This window comes from Globicephala melas, chromosome 2, assembly GCF_963455315.2.
Source record: "Globicephala melas chromosome 2, mGloMel1.2, whole genome shotgun sequence".
NCBI classification, from domain to species: Eukaryota; Metazoa; Chordata; class Mammalia; order Artiodactyla; family Delphinidae; genus Globicephala; species Globicephala melas.
Window position 1 is genome coordinate 3662607 of NC_083315.2, and position 15802 is coordinate 3678408.

Here is a 15802-nt window from a genome sequence, read left to right on the forward strand (position 1 = left end):
CATCTTCTTTATTCATTCATCTGTTGATGGACATATAGGTTGTTTCCATGTCTTGGCTATTGTAAATAGTGTTGCAATGGACATTGGGGTGCATGTATCTTTTTGAATTATGGTTTTCTCCAGATATATGCCCAGGAGTGGGATTGCTGGATCACAGAGCTTTGTGGTAAGTTTTAAAATCAGGAAATGTGAGACCTATAACTTTGTTCAAGATAGTTTTGGCTCTTCAGGGTTCCTTGAGATTCTGTATGAATTTTAGGATGGATTTTTTCTATTTCTGCAAAAACTGCCATTGGGATTTTGATAGGGATTGCTTTGAATCTGTAGGTTGTTTGGGGTTGAACTGACATCTTAACAATATTAAGTCTTGCAATCCATGAACACAGCCTCTCTTTCCATTTATTGATGTCTTTATTTCAGCAACGTTTTGTAGTTTTCAGTGTACGTCTTTCATTTCCTTGTTTATGTTTATTCCTAAGTATTGTATTCTTTTTGATGCTATTGTAAATGGAATTTTTTTTCAATTTCCTTTTCAGATTGTTCATTGTCGGTGTATAAAAACACTATTTATTTTTGTGTTTTGATCTTGTATCATGCAACTTTGCTACTTTTGTGTATTAGTTCCAACAGGTGTTTTTGAGAAATCTTTAGGGGTTTCTCTATATAAGGTCATGTCATCTGTTACAGAGATAGTTTTACTATTTCTTTTCCAATTTGCATGCCTTTTATTTCTTTTTCTTGCTTAATTGCTCTGGCCAGGACTTCCAGTACTATGTTGAATAGGAGTGGTGAAAGCAGGCATCCTTGTTTTGTTTCTGATCTTAGAGGAAAAGCTTTCAGTCTTTCACCACTGAGTACGATGTTTGCTCTGAGGTTGTCCTATAGGCCTTTATCATGTTGAGATAGTTTTCTTCTATTCGTAGTTTGTTGAGTGTTTGTATCATGAAAAAGTGTCACATTTTGTCAAATGCTTTTTCTGCATCAGTTGAGATGATCATGTGTTTCTTCCATCATTCTGTTAACGTGGTGCATTATATTGATTGACTTTTGTATGTTAAACCCTCATTGCATTTCAGGTCACTTGGTCATAGTGTATAATTCTTTTAATGTGCTATTGAATTCTGTTTGCTCATCTTTTGTTGAAGATTTTGCATTAATATTCATCAGGGATATTGTTCTGTAGTTTTCCTTTTTTGTATCATTATCTTTGTATAATTTATTTACTTGTAAGTTTATGTAATTTACTTTCTAATAATGGCTGTTTAACAACCAGTTCATAAAATTCCCGAAAATTTAACAGTTGATTCTCATGAGTCAATGTGAGCTGGCTCCAGCGTATTACTGTCCCGACTTTTCATGGGTCTTTTCCTTTTGCAATTTAGGCCACAGTAAATTGAGAGACTTACTTAATTTCTCATAATAATAGGAAGGGCAAGAAACGAAGGGTACCTCTGCGTGTCAACTTATTTCGTAAAAAATAAAAACAAAAAACAAAACCCCAGAACAAGTATTAAGCTGTGAGTTATTTTCCCAGTTCCCACCTGACTGCATCATCTTGACAAAATGAAATTTAATTCTTTTTAGGGACAGGGACTACATTCTTTTTTTTTTTTTTTTTTTTTAAACATTGGCCTGAGTGAGTACTGTACTTGCATGGTCTCATTTAAATCTCCCAACAATGTAGGTGCTATTATTTTCCTCGTTTTAGAGATTAAGACACTGGGAGAGGTTAAGTAACTTACACAACGTCACACAGTTAGGCGTACAACCAGAATTTGAACTAGAGCTGCCTGGGCTTCATTTGTCATCTGAACACACATTGGCACATGCTAGGATATGTGGTGCCCCATCTGATCCTTGGCTGCTGATACAGAACTGTGTCCCTTGTCCTCCGCTGCTGACTCTCTACAGCTCTGGCTCCGTCTAAGTAAGCTCTATCCACACCTCCTTAGAAGCATGGGGTAAATTTCAGCTGCTTTACAATGCCACTCCTGGACCATGAGAAACTATGTAGTTATCTCAGGCATTAGTCACCTAGATATGCCACACAGTCATTTTTGATTCTTACTGGTCATAATGTCGTATCATTTGTATATATTGTGGCAACTGACTTGCTAAAAAATGTTAAGCATTTTTTGTGTCAATGTTCACGAGGCACAGTAACCTGTAGTTTTCTTTTGTTGTAGTTTTTTTTGTTTTTAAGTCTTTCTTCTGGAGAGAGCTTTGGTAATTTGTGTCCTTTAAGGGATTTTTCCATTTCACCTAAGTTGTCAAATTTATTGGCATATAGTTTTTAATATTTCCTTGTATTTGAATTTCAGTAGAATCTGTAGTAATGTTTCCTCTTATACTCCTGATACTGGTAAATTGTATCTTCTTTTTATTCTAATTTGTCTGGCTAGAGGTTTATCAATCTTATTGATCTACTCGGAGAACCAGCTTTTGGTTTCATTGGTTTTCTCTGTTTCACTTTTTAAATTTTCCTTCCATTCTGATGTTCATCATTTCCTTTCTTCGGCTGTAGGTTTAATTTGCACTTCTTATTCTAGTTTTGTAAGGAGGTAGAAGTTTAGGTTATTGATTTATGTCTTAATTTTTGGTATAAATTTCCTTCAAGTGCCGATTTAGCTACATCTCACAACTGCTGATATGTATACTTCCATTTTCCATAGTTTTCAGTGTCCATAGTTCAAAATATGGTCTAATGCCCCTTTTGATTTCTGCTTTGACCCATATGATATTTAGAAGTTTGTTATTAGGTTCCAAATATTTAAGGGCTTTCTAGATCTTTCTGTTAATACTACTAACTTAATCCTATTCTAGTCAGAGCAAACACACTGTATGATTTAAATCCTTTTAAATTTATTGAGGTTTGCTTTATGGCTCACAGTATGGTGTACCTTGCTAAGCATTTCATGTGCATTTGAAGCAAATGTGTATTCTGCATTTGTTGGATAGAATGTTCTAAAAATGTCAATTAGGGCAACTTAGTTGATAACGTGGTTCAAGCCCTCACTGATTTTCTGTCTACTTGTTCTATCAAGTATTGGAAAGGGGATACTGAAACCTCTAATTTTAATTGCATATTTGCCTATTTCTCCTTTTAATTCCATCACTTTTGTTTTACGTATATTTGAATTTCTGTAATTAGATGAATGTTTAAGAATGTTATGTCTTCTTGATAAAGTGATCCTTCTATCATTATGAAATGACCTTTTAAAATTCCTGGTAATATTCTTTGCTCCGAAATGTACTGTCTGATATTAATATAGCCACTCTAGATTCTGATGAGTGTTAATATGGTATATCCTTCTCCATCCTTTTACTTTTGTCCTATTTGTGTCTTTAGATTTGCAGTGGGTTTCTTGAGGGCCGTATATAGATGGGTTTTTCTTTTTTTATACCATCTGACAATCTTTGCCTTTCACTTGGGTTGTTTAGACCATTAGCATTTAATATTACTATTGATGTGGCTGGGTTTAAATCTACCACGTTCATGTTTGTTTTCTATTAACTGTCCATTTCCTTTTTCTTCTTTTTCTGTTTTCTTTTGGGTCAATAGAATATTTTTTACGATTTTACTTTATTTTCTTTCCTGCTTATTAGCCACACCTCTTTTTTGTGATTTTAGTGGTTGCTTTAGGACTTAAGTATACATCCTTAACTTAGCACAGTCTACCTTCAAGGGATATTATACCATTCTGAGTGTAGGATCAGGCCCCTAGGCCCTTTTCCTTCCCTGACTTTTGTGCTACTGTTCTCATATATGTTCCTTCTCCTTGTGTTATAATGCCATAATACACTTTTATTATTTTTGCTTCAAAAAGCTGATTATCTTTTAAAGACTTAAAAGATCACGAAAAGAGTTTTAATGCGTACACATATATTTACCATTTCTGATGGTCTTTGTGTGCACCCAGATCTCTGATACCATGTTCATCTGCTTCAAGGACATCCTTTAACATTTCTGGTATCGGACGTCTGCTTGTGATGAATTGTCAGATTTTGTATGTATGAAGAAATATTTCACCTTCATTTTTGAAAAACAATGTTGCTAGGTTTAGAATTCTAGGTTGAGAGTTTTTTTGTTCAGTAAGGATATTGCTCCACTGCCTTTCAGCTTGCATGTCTTCCAGTGAACATCTGCCGTCACTCTTAGTTTTCTCTGTAATACGTCTTTTTAAAAATTAGTTATTTTAAAGATTTTTCTCTTTATCATTGACATTTAGCAATTTGATTATATGCTTTAACCGATTTTCTTCGTGTGTGTGCTTGTGGTTCGTTGATTTCCTGAGGTCTGTGGATTGTCTTCATCACATTTGGAGAAACTTTGGTCCTTTACTGTATTCTGAACACCTAAGCCAGAGTGAGCCTGTTCTGACCACATCACTCCTCTGCTCCAAAATCCTAAGTCCTTAAAGTCACCTATCAGGCCCGCCACGAGCAGCCTCCCCGATGCCCTCTGACCTACCTTACCTACTCCTCTCCTCTTTGCCTGTGCACCAGAGCCACACTGCTGTTCCTTCAGCAAACCAGGCACACCCCGACCCTTGTATGTATCCTCTCCACCCCCCCTTCCCCATCATCTCTGTGGGAGCTTCTCTGCCCACCCTACCCCTACCGGAAACGGCAACCTCCACCCCATCCTGGCACGGCTTCTCCCCTCTCCTTGCTTTACTTTCCCCCCAAATACTTACCTTAATACAATTTAAATTTTACATCTTCATCTTGTTTTTATCACTCAATGAAATTATAAATTCCATGAAGGCAGGAAATTTTTTCACTGTAGTAGGACCTAAAACAGTCCCAAGCATACTGGGTAATCATTCAATAAATAATTGTTGGAAAAAATGAATTGGAAAGTAATTGCTCACGTTCCCATGACCGGCCCTGCCCCCGCCTTTACTGAATGATTTTAGTTAAAGTCACACAAAAGTTCTTGGGTTGAAAAGAAAAGCAAACGACCACTACACATTAGTTTGTCAACATGTAATGCCCTGGGTTTATTTTGTGAGAATTCTATCACAATTTTTCCAGGTGGGATTAAAAACCTTAAGGATAATGTATGCCATTGGACTGGGCATTCAGACTTCGGTACTGACAAAGCACTAGTAGTAGTCTGTTAAGTACCATTCTCTTCACAGAAGAGAGGTCAAATATTTCCAAAGGAAGGCACCCGATATTTGTGGTTCTGGCCTCGCAGCCTTCTGGAGAATCTTAGAAGGAAAAAAGCTGGCTGGCTGTTTTTAGAAACTGGAATGATGATACACGTACAGCAATTACTGCATTCTTCTCCCTTATATCCTTTTTGTAAGAACAAGTAAAGAATGAAGTCTTTGAAACAATTCGACAATAAAAAAGTACATTTTTTTTCTTGTGCTAAAAAAAGGGCAAGACAACATAAACTCCAGTTGTAAGGACTCCATTTGCATACTTGATTTAACACTTTCTGGTGTGGAAGGAAATGGGACTACTGGGCTGTTTGCAGAGCAGCAACATAACATTAGTGCTTTAAGTACCAGAAACTGCCCACAGCTCTGTGGGCAGGTGGGGATGGGAAGATTCAAGAGACTTCATTTTTAGCTCGTTACTTGTCCTAATGATAGTAGACCAGGAAGATCCCCATTTAACAGTACATTCCCCATTTTTTAAAAACTGATGCCTTTTTTTTTTTTGTAAAATTCTGTATGTATGTCACCATTTTTTTTCACATGATACACAGAAAACTCAGGGACCCAGAGGGGAACCAAGTTATGTTATACCATTTACAAAATACCAAGGAGTCCACAGCTACCTAACACATTTACTACAGCACAGGAACCAATGAAGGTACAGTGTACAAAACTGTAAACACGGCACAATAAATAGATAAAACAGCAGGTTCTGCACCATGCACATGATGTGATGACACCCCATCTCCACACACTCTCACATCTCACACTCTTTGTTGCAATTTATTTCCCTCCCCCCCACCCCCAAGTGCAAAGCATCACAAATGGACATCTCTGTATTCAAGTAACATATATACAGGGTATTACAAATATGCAGTACTGTACAGATAACTGCTGTATTCTTAATTTACAGATGCTGATTTTTTTCCCTATTAACAGTAAGAAAAGAAAAATTGAAGCATGAGAGATGAGCATTGCTGTCAAGTCCCCACAGCTGCCACAGAAACGCATGTGCTGCATTCCATCATCCCTTGCATTCAAAATGCTACTGATGCATAGCACCTAATCAAGTCCCCAGGCTGCGGCTCCATCCCGAGGAAGCTACGTCACCTCCATCGCTACTGTATTGTCTGCTATGTTGTTTAGTGCTGGCTTTTCTGATTCGTGATTTTCCCTGTTGAAAAAAGTTCCATAAATTACTTATCTGCAATCAATCTAACAAATCAAGAGGATCTTCCTAATAAAAAGTTTACATGTTTTTAATAATAGAAAGAGATCTGACTCTTTTGGGACAGGATAGCAAGTAGAGGAATTGAACTTTTACGGTTTATTATTAGGAACACACAACCGGAAGTCAGGCTTGGGTCCGCTGCACACTCCATGGTCAGCTACATTACCAACAAACCTGTAGTAGCACCCAAGCAAGCTAGATGTTCCAACACATAAAGAATAACCAAGCTTCAGTTTATAGTTTCAATCTCTTCCTCTATTAAACCTTTCCTAAGAGTTTTAAAAAGGAACAATGTGAGTGAAGGTCATTTATGTCAGGACTTTTAAGTCCGAGTTTTTTCTCTACGTGGAGCTGAGCAATCAGAAGACCAGGGTCCCCGCTGCCCCTGCCCCTCGACTGCTGACGTGCTCTGGGAGCTCAGTTCCTCCTCTGGGTCTCAGTTCTTACTTACTTACTTACTTTATTTACTTACTTACTTATTTACTTTTTTTTACAGCAGGTTCTTATTAGTCATCCATTTTATACACATCAGTGTATACATGTCAGTCCCAATCGCCCAATTCATCACACCACCATCCCCACCCCACCACGGCTTTCCCCCCTTGGTGTCCATACGTTTGTTCTCTACATGTGTCTCAACTTCTGCCCTGCAAACTCAGTTCCCTCATCTTTAAACAGAGGGGCTAAAGTAAGTGATGCGAACGTTTCCCTTACACTTCGAGTCTCCCGTGGTTATATAATTCTGTCGTGATGAAAACCACGTATTATATATTTAAGTAAGAGCTATAGTTGTTTGGCTAGCTATGACTAGACCCAGAATATTAAGAATGGATAAGCACTGAGCAGATGTGACTACCACATAAGTTCAGAAGCAGAAGGGATGCACGGGTCCAGAAACCAATAGCTGCAGTCTGTTGCTACGAAGCCTGCTCCTGCCCTGGGCCACTGCCAGCTGAGGAAGTCTACGCGTCAGAGCGGCAGCCAAGACGCCTCACAGTCCGGCCGCCAACCACTCCAACCTCTACCACTAATCTTCCCAAATCTCTAGACAAACTAGGTTACTTGGTAACCTCTGAAACACATACGTATTTCCCCAACTCTTTTCTTCCTCCCTTCTGCCCAGCCAAGATGAAATCTGATTTTTTTTTTTTTGGTAGAACATTCCCAGAATATCCCTGGTGTAAAAAATATCTCTTATATGGAAATTACAGCCACACTCTACACGTGCTAATTTGACAAGCATATTATATTTTGTGATACCTCTAGAACAATTTTTACCTATTACTTACAATTAATATTATTTAACTTTTCACACTTTTATGCTCATCTTCTAACTCAACTGAAAACTCCTGTCTTTCTCTTTTTGTTTCCCCTCAAGTAGACAGCAAGATTTTAATTCCCGTTAATATTTAAAACAGAATAGAGCCTGAGCAAACATTCTAAACTGTCTACTGAAACCTAAGAAAACAAGTTAGCATAGAAAATAACGGTCTGATTAAAAGTTGACCCGGCATGAATACTGTAACCCTTCACATTATTTACACTATTAAGAGAGGCTTAATTAGTGTACTAGCCATGGCGGGTTTTATCACTTCTATGTGAGAAGCTGTGGAAGAAATCATAAGCAAGAGAAACATTCTAAAGAGAACTCCTTCGATCCAAAGGTGAAATAAAGAGTGAGACTATTATAAGCTCTTATTATACTAAGTCATGTCCCAATCATACATGCAATATTCACTATACTCCCTTGAAAGTTCAAATTCTCAGCAATATTGAATTACAACATTTATCTGTTTAGTTCTTACATAAATAAGGAATTCTCATCTATACATTTTTAATGTATATAAGGAAAAGAGCAAAAAACACAAAGAAATAAGTAGAGAGCAATGCCACAGAATTTAAGTCAGATTTCATATTTTTCAAACACTTTGGGTTTAAATAACTACTCACCGTGGAACTGCATCTACGGCGGATGAAGACGGGACCTTGGAAACTTGACAGTTTGCTGCGGCAGCCAGCTTTAAGGCAGACGATGGGACAGCACTTAAAGTCCTAGGTATGTGTCGTGCGTTTATGGGGGCAAGAGAGTTTACAGTGGCGACTGATGAAGGTACAGTTAATCGGATGTTGTTCCCAATCAGAACCTGAGTTGTTGCAGAACTGGCAGCAGTCACTGGGTGACTCGGTGCACTGTGGGAACCCGCCGTCTGCGTCGCGTTCGCAGGCTGTAGCAAAGCTGGCCCTGCTGTCGACGGACTCGTGTGGACAAGTGCCGGGGGTGCAGTACTACTGAGGTGTAAGCCCTTGTATACTCCTAGGGAAAAGGAAAGCAGCAGCTGAACAACCGCAACTCTGCTCCTTGTTTACTACAGACATACGTTACAAACACTATCAAAACACCTCAAACGTCTTTATCCTTTTACCTGAGGCTGGAAGGACGCCATTCACCCCGATTCCAAGCACCACATCCTCCTTCATCTTGAATCCCATCAGTTGTTCTGATGTCACCAAAGCAGAAGCAGCAAATTGAGCACTGGCAGAATCCAAAGTCTTGGAAACAAAACCCTAAAAAGAAAATACAACACAAATCTAATCAGCATCACTTAGTCTCAAATTATTACTAAAGCTACACAGGTTACCAAAATCAGTCTGAATATAAATGAAAGTTGCAAACCGCTGAAATATCTTCATCTCTCTGACAGGCATAAATTGGATTAATGTTCAAATCATCTTATAACTCAAGGATTATGAATTTTGATCTTCTTATGTGACAATATATAATATGGAATTACCAAAATAAACCTTTTATAAGGTGGAAACAGTAAACCTCCAACACAAAGTGTTGGACACGAAATATGCTAGTAAAACATTTCAGTGATTTGCAATGAATGAGTCAATGAATGAATCAATTCATATAATCTGAATAAGTATGTAAAACTTCCTTCATCTAACTTACACATACATATACACACGTGACCAAAGGCACCTTTGGGACAGTAAGATAACTATCCCTTTGGAACAGAAGGAACAAAACATCACATTCTAACTCAGCCTAGAAATTAAGAAGCGTCTTGAATTTTTTTTAATGAATTTTTCCTCTAAGATGCTTAGAGACACGAATCTCAGCCTTTAGTTAAGCCTTAAATATGTTTAAGTGGCAAACATTTATCATGCTTTAAGTTCAAAAGTGATTTAATAGTAAAAGAGGTTATTTTAGCATAAATTTTAATAATAATTAAAACTCTCCACATAGAGAGCTGGGTGGGGTTGTATATTAAAGAGGTACATTCACAGACTACAGGTCAGACTTGAAGACAGGGTCTTCATCTCATCTGACTATGCTTTTTAGTTTTACTTTTTAAAATAGGTAGCAGAGGGCAACAGCTTCTATACTCACCTGGAACATTCTTTCTAAACCCTGTACAGAATGGCTATGATGTAGATTCAGGTGAAAGCCACTTTCCTGCTGGTTAGATGCAAGGCTCTATGACAACAGTTGGTAATTAGAGATGAACTCTGGTGGGAAACCATGAGGGATAATCATAAGACAGACAAATCCCTCACCTGTGACGTGGTGGTGGAGGAATTACTACTTGCTTGCTGTTGCTGAATTTGTGCAAGCTGCTGTTTCTGCATGAGTGCCAGCTGCTGCTGATGTTGCTGGTATTGTTCGGCTGTAAATGCTGAACATAAAATGAGAAAACACTTTACAAAAAGGCACAGCTATCGCACGCATCATACAGTACACGAAAACAAATTTTAGCATTTAAGAAAAAATTTGCGCAGAATTAAAGCATTTTAGCATCCTGTTAAAGATCACTTCCGAATGAAAATTTCAGCATTTTTATAACCACACTTAACGAGAGTGGCTTGAGTTTAAAGAAAAACAAAATGAAACTTTCCGAGCTGCACATAGGAAAGAGAAGTGCTCACTTCCCAAGTTTCAAAACCATTACTTTTTGTAAGCTGTGACACTTGTGCTAGACAGTGTAAAAGGTAATACCAGCTTTTTTCATCCGCATTATTTGAAATTCAACTTTGCACTGAGCTTGAGAAGAAATCTGATAATCACCATTTAGTTTCTAGTTTATTCATACTACTGTCCCAATGCATTCAGATGATCCCTAGCAGTTCTGTGTAGAAATACTAATTGTTCTACATATTTTCTAATTTTAGTCATTACAAAAATTTCCTTCATATGAAATATAAGGTTGTTGGTTTATTACTTTTTTTTTTTTTAAAGAACCCATCCTTTAAGTTTAACAGGAAGAAAAGAGGCTCCAAAGGTTAATTAATTTTCCCCACCCAATTAACCCACCTGGAAAAAATCCAGTCAATAAGAACGGAGATGTTTATGTTGGTTTACTGTACAGAATGATGTCTGAGGAAAGACACTGTGTTATGCTACTTATGTTTGTCTATGGAGAGCTCAGTTCTAAAAAAAACAAACAAAAAAATGTTCATTTATTACTCCCCCAAAAAGTGTGTGCAGTTTTTAAAAAGGAAACCTTTTTCTTTTTCCTTTTTTTTTTGCCAATTTAAAAAAAAGAAAAAAAAAAAGCACATACAATCACAACATCTGACTTTAAGGCTTCTTTTAAGAAGCCTGTGATGGTTGCGTAAGAACTATTTAAAACAGAAAAAAAAGGGTTATCATGCATCCCTGGGTACTAGGGAATCTATAAATCATGCATATTTCCTCAATCTAAAGTTTAATGTTTTCAAAATACTGTCAGCTAATTTGTTGTCTTTAGTTAAAGACATTTTGAAAATTTCTTTAGAGTATTACTTCATCAAGTTTTGCAATTTTCACTTATAACTCATAAGAATCTTTATCCCCCAGGATACAGCTTCTGCCTAGGACACCTACAAAATGCTTAGATAGATGTTAAGTAGAAATTCTACCACGTTTTGAACGCATCAGAAAACTGTGAAATAATGTTTAAGAAAACCTCAGAAGTTATTAGTATTTACACAGGCTTTTATACTTGCGCTGAACTAATTTCTTGGGTTACAAAGGCAAAAAATAATTTCTTGTTGGAAAAATTCTACTTTTCATTTTCTTATTTTGGGTGTTACAAATCTGTTTAGTTGATATATGTCCTTTGATGAGTTTCTCTTCCTACTATGTTTGTAATTCTCAGATCTGAATTCTACCGGAAAAAGCTTTTATTGATAATAGGATAATCCCTAAATACTGACATAAACTTTCTGTCAACGTGACCATTTCCATATAACAGAAACGTGTTAAACCAGAACTTGAAAAAAAAAAAAAAAGCTGCCCTGAAAGAGTGATTATAATTAAAATAATATCTCTATGTTGGAAAAAAATCCATAAAAGCAACTGTTTAAAACTAAAGATCCTTAATTTATTAGACAGGTTCGCTAATATGTTTCTGTGATTTCTACTTTAATTTCCTAAGCTTAAGTGTGTTGCCTAAACCTTGAATTTCCTGGTAGGAGATAATTAATAAACTTAAAAAAGAAGAAGAAGAAAAAAAAGGACCATTTCTGGAAGGTCACGTCATTACACATCTAGAAAACAATAATTTAGCATTCACTGTAAAGATCTATATACAAAACTCCATTTATATGAATGAAAATATTCTTTTGCAGAATTCTGCTGGTATTTGTTTTAATTTAAACATTGGCAATATTAAATTGGAAATCGATTTGAATAAAGGTTCCAAATATTTTTTCCCTATTTATATCAACATTTCAGTCCTCAGTCTCTGAGGGTTTTGTGAATTTCACTTTTTTTTTAACAACTGTTAACTTCCTCCAAATACAGATTTAGAAATAAAAATGCAACTGACATTTTAGATCACTAACGCTCATTGAGATCCCTACGTTAGCCTATTTCTTACATATCTCTATACTCCAGAGTCTAGTTATAAAAATTTCCCCTGGACATTTCTGATAGATGTTCTAGAAGAAACGCACAGAGTAACATAAGCTAGAAGGATGGTAATAAAAACCATGGGTCTAGGGGCCAAGAGGTCTCGATTTTTCTTTCATTCTCAGCTCTGTCATAACTGGCTGAGTTCACCTGAGCAAGTTATTTAATCATTTGGGGCTCAGTATGTTCATCTGAAATACACGAGATTAAATTAGGTCATCATTAAGGTCCTTTTCAAGCCATGAGATGCTAAGATTTTATACTTCTTCTGAGAAATAAAATTCCAATCCAAAAGGCTGTATGAATGAGTAGGAAAGCTTGGACAAAGGTAAGGCAGTAAATTTGGGCAAATAAAATCTGAGCTGGGTTTTGCACTATTACTTACCCAGGAAACTGAGCAAAGTCTAACCAAATGCTAAGTGGAAATAAACAAAAATGAGCATATTTCCCTGTATCTCTATCAAGGTAAAGTTTTTAGGTTGTATGTCTACCTCCAGATATTGTGTGGTAGTCAAGTTTGCAATTCACATAAAGATGGACAAGGTGGTTTTGTGGACAGATCACCAGACCTAGAATCAGAATCATTTCAAAGGACCAAAAAATTTTAGATCAGGAGGGATTCTTGGTGATTTCCTTCTATAATCTCACACTAGAGATGAAGAAACTTTCATCCGAGGTCACAAAGATATTTAGTAGTGGAAGGGGAAATAAAACTACCCCCAAACCAATGAGATTTTAAATATAAAAAGAAATAGACAAAAGTTTGTTTCAGATTTAATATGATTTACAAAAAATAATCAAACTTTTTAGGTACCAACAGTGTGCATCATGCTTTAAAAGAAATCTCATCTATAGAGCATCTGACAGACGGGGGTCTAGGGAGCGGAGCAGAGTCACGGGAGGGACAAGATTAAAAGCTGAGAACAGGGAAGGAGCACGACAGGACTTCAAATATCTGGAGGACACTATGATGTGGGAGAGCAAGAAAACGCACTCAGTGTGCTTCCAAGGGCAAACAGGACCTGCGGATTTAAATTTAAGGAGGCAGCTTTTGCTCGATATATGGACAAACTTTCTAAACAAGACTCCCAACTGCAGAATAACCTGATCTAGAAAGTTGCTGAATTTTAATCTGTCCCTAGAGGTACCGAGGCAGAGGCCAGAAACCACCGCTCTGTGGGTAGCCTCTAACAATCCTCTGGGGTAGGAATTTAGATGAAATAATCTAAAACTTTACAAGTCCACGTCCTATGCAAGGACCTATCATGCAGTAGGTACACCAGCGCCAGGAATGGCCTAGTGCTCAGCCTGCTGGCCTTTAAGTCACATTCCTGTAGCTGGAGCAGATCAATGGAATGACCGGGGGCGGCAGGGCTGTGGGGGGAGGAAGGTGACAGGTACTTAGGAAAAAGTAAACAATTTGAAAATTCAGTTTGAGAAGATGGATTCTAGATTACCAAAATGTATATTTTGTTAAAAAAAAAAAACCAACAAACCCAAACACCTGCTTTAAAAGATACTCCTCAATTAGAAATTTCTCTGAGCAGTACACAGGTAGAAAATTATTTTAATACAGGAGAGAAGGGTAACTATAAAGAAATAAACAGAAGCTGAAATGACTCCAGACAGTACTACAGTACGACCGCCTCATCAGTAAGCCTGAACTGACAGACTGGAGGTTCGTGAGCACGTATCAGTTACCTAAAACATCCAATCTGAAAACAAAAGTTTGTTGTAATTCATATGACGGCAAAACACGACCAAACCTGAATTCATTTGGCTGCAAACATCTTGAACGTGAGGTTATTTGTGGTCAAACTTTCCACTGAGTGTGACTATTCTCGCACTTCAGTACACGACTGTAGAACTATTAATGTATTTCACTATGGGTGTTACTCCAGAATCTGCTGAGGAAGTAATTCTGAGTTTTGAAACACATCCAGGTAAGGATAAGGTCCCACAAATCTACAAAATCTAACAATGAAAATCTTCAGTGTTCAAATCTAGAGTTCCTTTTTTACCGTAATATTAAAATTTTATGCTAACTAATAAGGACCTGCTGTAGAGCACAGGGAACTCTTCTCAATACTCTGTAATGACCTATATGGGAAAAGCATCTAAAAAAGAATAGATAGGGGCTTCCCTGGTGGCGCAGTGGTTTAGAGTCTGCCTGCTGATGCAGGGGACACGGGTTCGTGCCCCGGTCCGGGAAGATCCCACATGCCGCGGAGCGGCTGGGCCCGTGAGCCATGGCCGCTGAGCCTGCGTGTCCGGAGCCTGTGCTCCGCAACGGGAGAGGCCACAACCGTGAGAGGCCCGCGGACAGCAAAAAAAAAAAAAAAAAAAAAAAAAAAAGAGTAGATATATGTATATGTATAACTGAGTCACTTTGCTGTACAGCAGAAACTAACACAACATTGTTAATCAACTATACACTCCAATAAAAATGTTTTAAAAATTTATGCTACAAATAGAAGTAAACCGCACTGCTGAGTAAGCTACAGATGTTGAGACTTATTAGAACCTATCATTCTTGCTACAATTTCTTATTGACTTATGAAAATAATCCAAATCTATACTGTAGATATGGGAGTTTGGAAAAATGACTTAAAATGCTGATGAAATTTCACTGGGAACTAGGAATTCAAATCCTGAACATATAATGGTTTTAAAATCACTTTTCTGGAAAAAAAAAAAATCACTTTTCTGTTTTCAGTCTTTCTGAATTACAGAGTCCTTCCTAATTGTGAAAAAAGATATTAATTCTGAATCTGATATCCCCTCAAACACATGCAAATGAATAGTCACTGAACAAACACTAAGCTTTCAAAGATTTTTTTAATAAAGTTTTTTTTTTTCTTTTCTCTTTTGGCTGCACTGCCCAGCTTGTGGGATTTAACTTCCCCGAGCAGGGATTGAACCCGGGTCCTCGGCAGGGAGAGAGTGCAAAGTCCTAACTACTGAACTGCCTGGGAATTCCCCAAAGATATTTTTGTAGATAAAAAAAAAATAGAAAAATGTATTTGGAAACTGTCCAAATCACATATTAACTAAAGATTATTTAAAATACACAATTTATTCTTACGTACTAAAATCCAGTCCTAAAAATTCTAACACTGTGACATTCTGCTGTACAGTACCCAGAGGCCCAAGCACTCTAGCACTGACTAACCAGGCTACTGGTCTGACTGCACAACTCTGCAAAATGGTCAAGACAGGGAAGCAAGCAAAAAAGACTCCAAGCAGCAGCTGACACAGAGGCTACGAAAGCTGGCGTGTTAGAACTCAGGCCTTTACCAAAAACATGGCTCCTGACGGCCTCATTCGAATTTCCTATTTCAAAGTGAGAACAGGCCCTTAGAGAGGCTTATTTAGAAAAGGGACAATCAGTCCAGAGGGCATCACTATGTCACAGCATACACATAAATATTAATGTTTAAAACAATGATAGAATAATCAAAAATGGCTAAATCAAAACCCACATATTTGGCTTAGGCGGCA

General features: G+C 37.3%; 1 protein-coding gene across 3 annotated transcripts in view; it reads right to left on the minus strand.

The window, feature by feature from the left end:
* Window positions 1-4956: 4956 nt before the first annotated feature.
* EPC1 (enhancer of polycomb homolog 1) overlaps window positions 4957-15802 on the minus strand; it is a 95076-nt gene continuing 84230 nt past the window's right edge. For 2 of the 3 annotated variants that reach the window (XM_030832365.3, XM_030832363.3), the window contains exons 11-15: window positions 9967-10085; window positions 9800-9886; window positions 8826-8967; window positions 8353-8716; window positions 4957-6345 (exon numbers count right to left, since the gene is read on the minus strand). In XM_030832365.3, the coding sequence (XP_030688225.1) occupies window positions 6273-6345; window positions 8353-8716; window positions 8826-8967; window positions 9800-9886; window positions 9967-10085 (785 nt within the window). In that variant the 3' untranslated portion in view covers window positions 4957-6272. The remainder of the gene's footprint in view (window positions 6346-8352; window positions 8717-8825; window positions 8968-9799; window positions 9887-9966; window positions 10086-15802) is intronic. The other variant, XM_030832364.3, reaches the window with a different exon arrangement.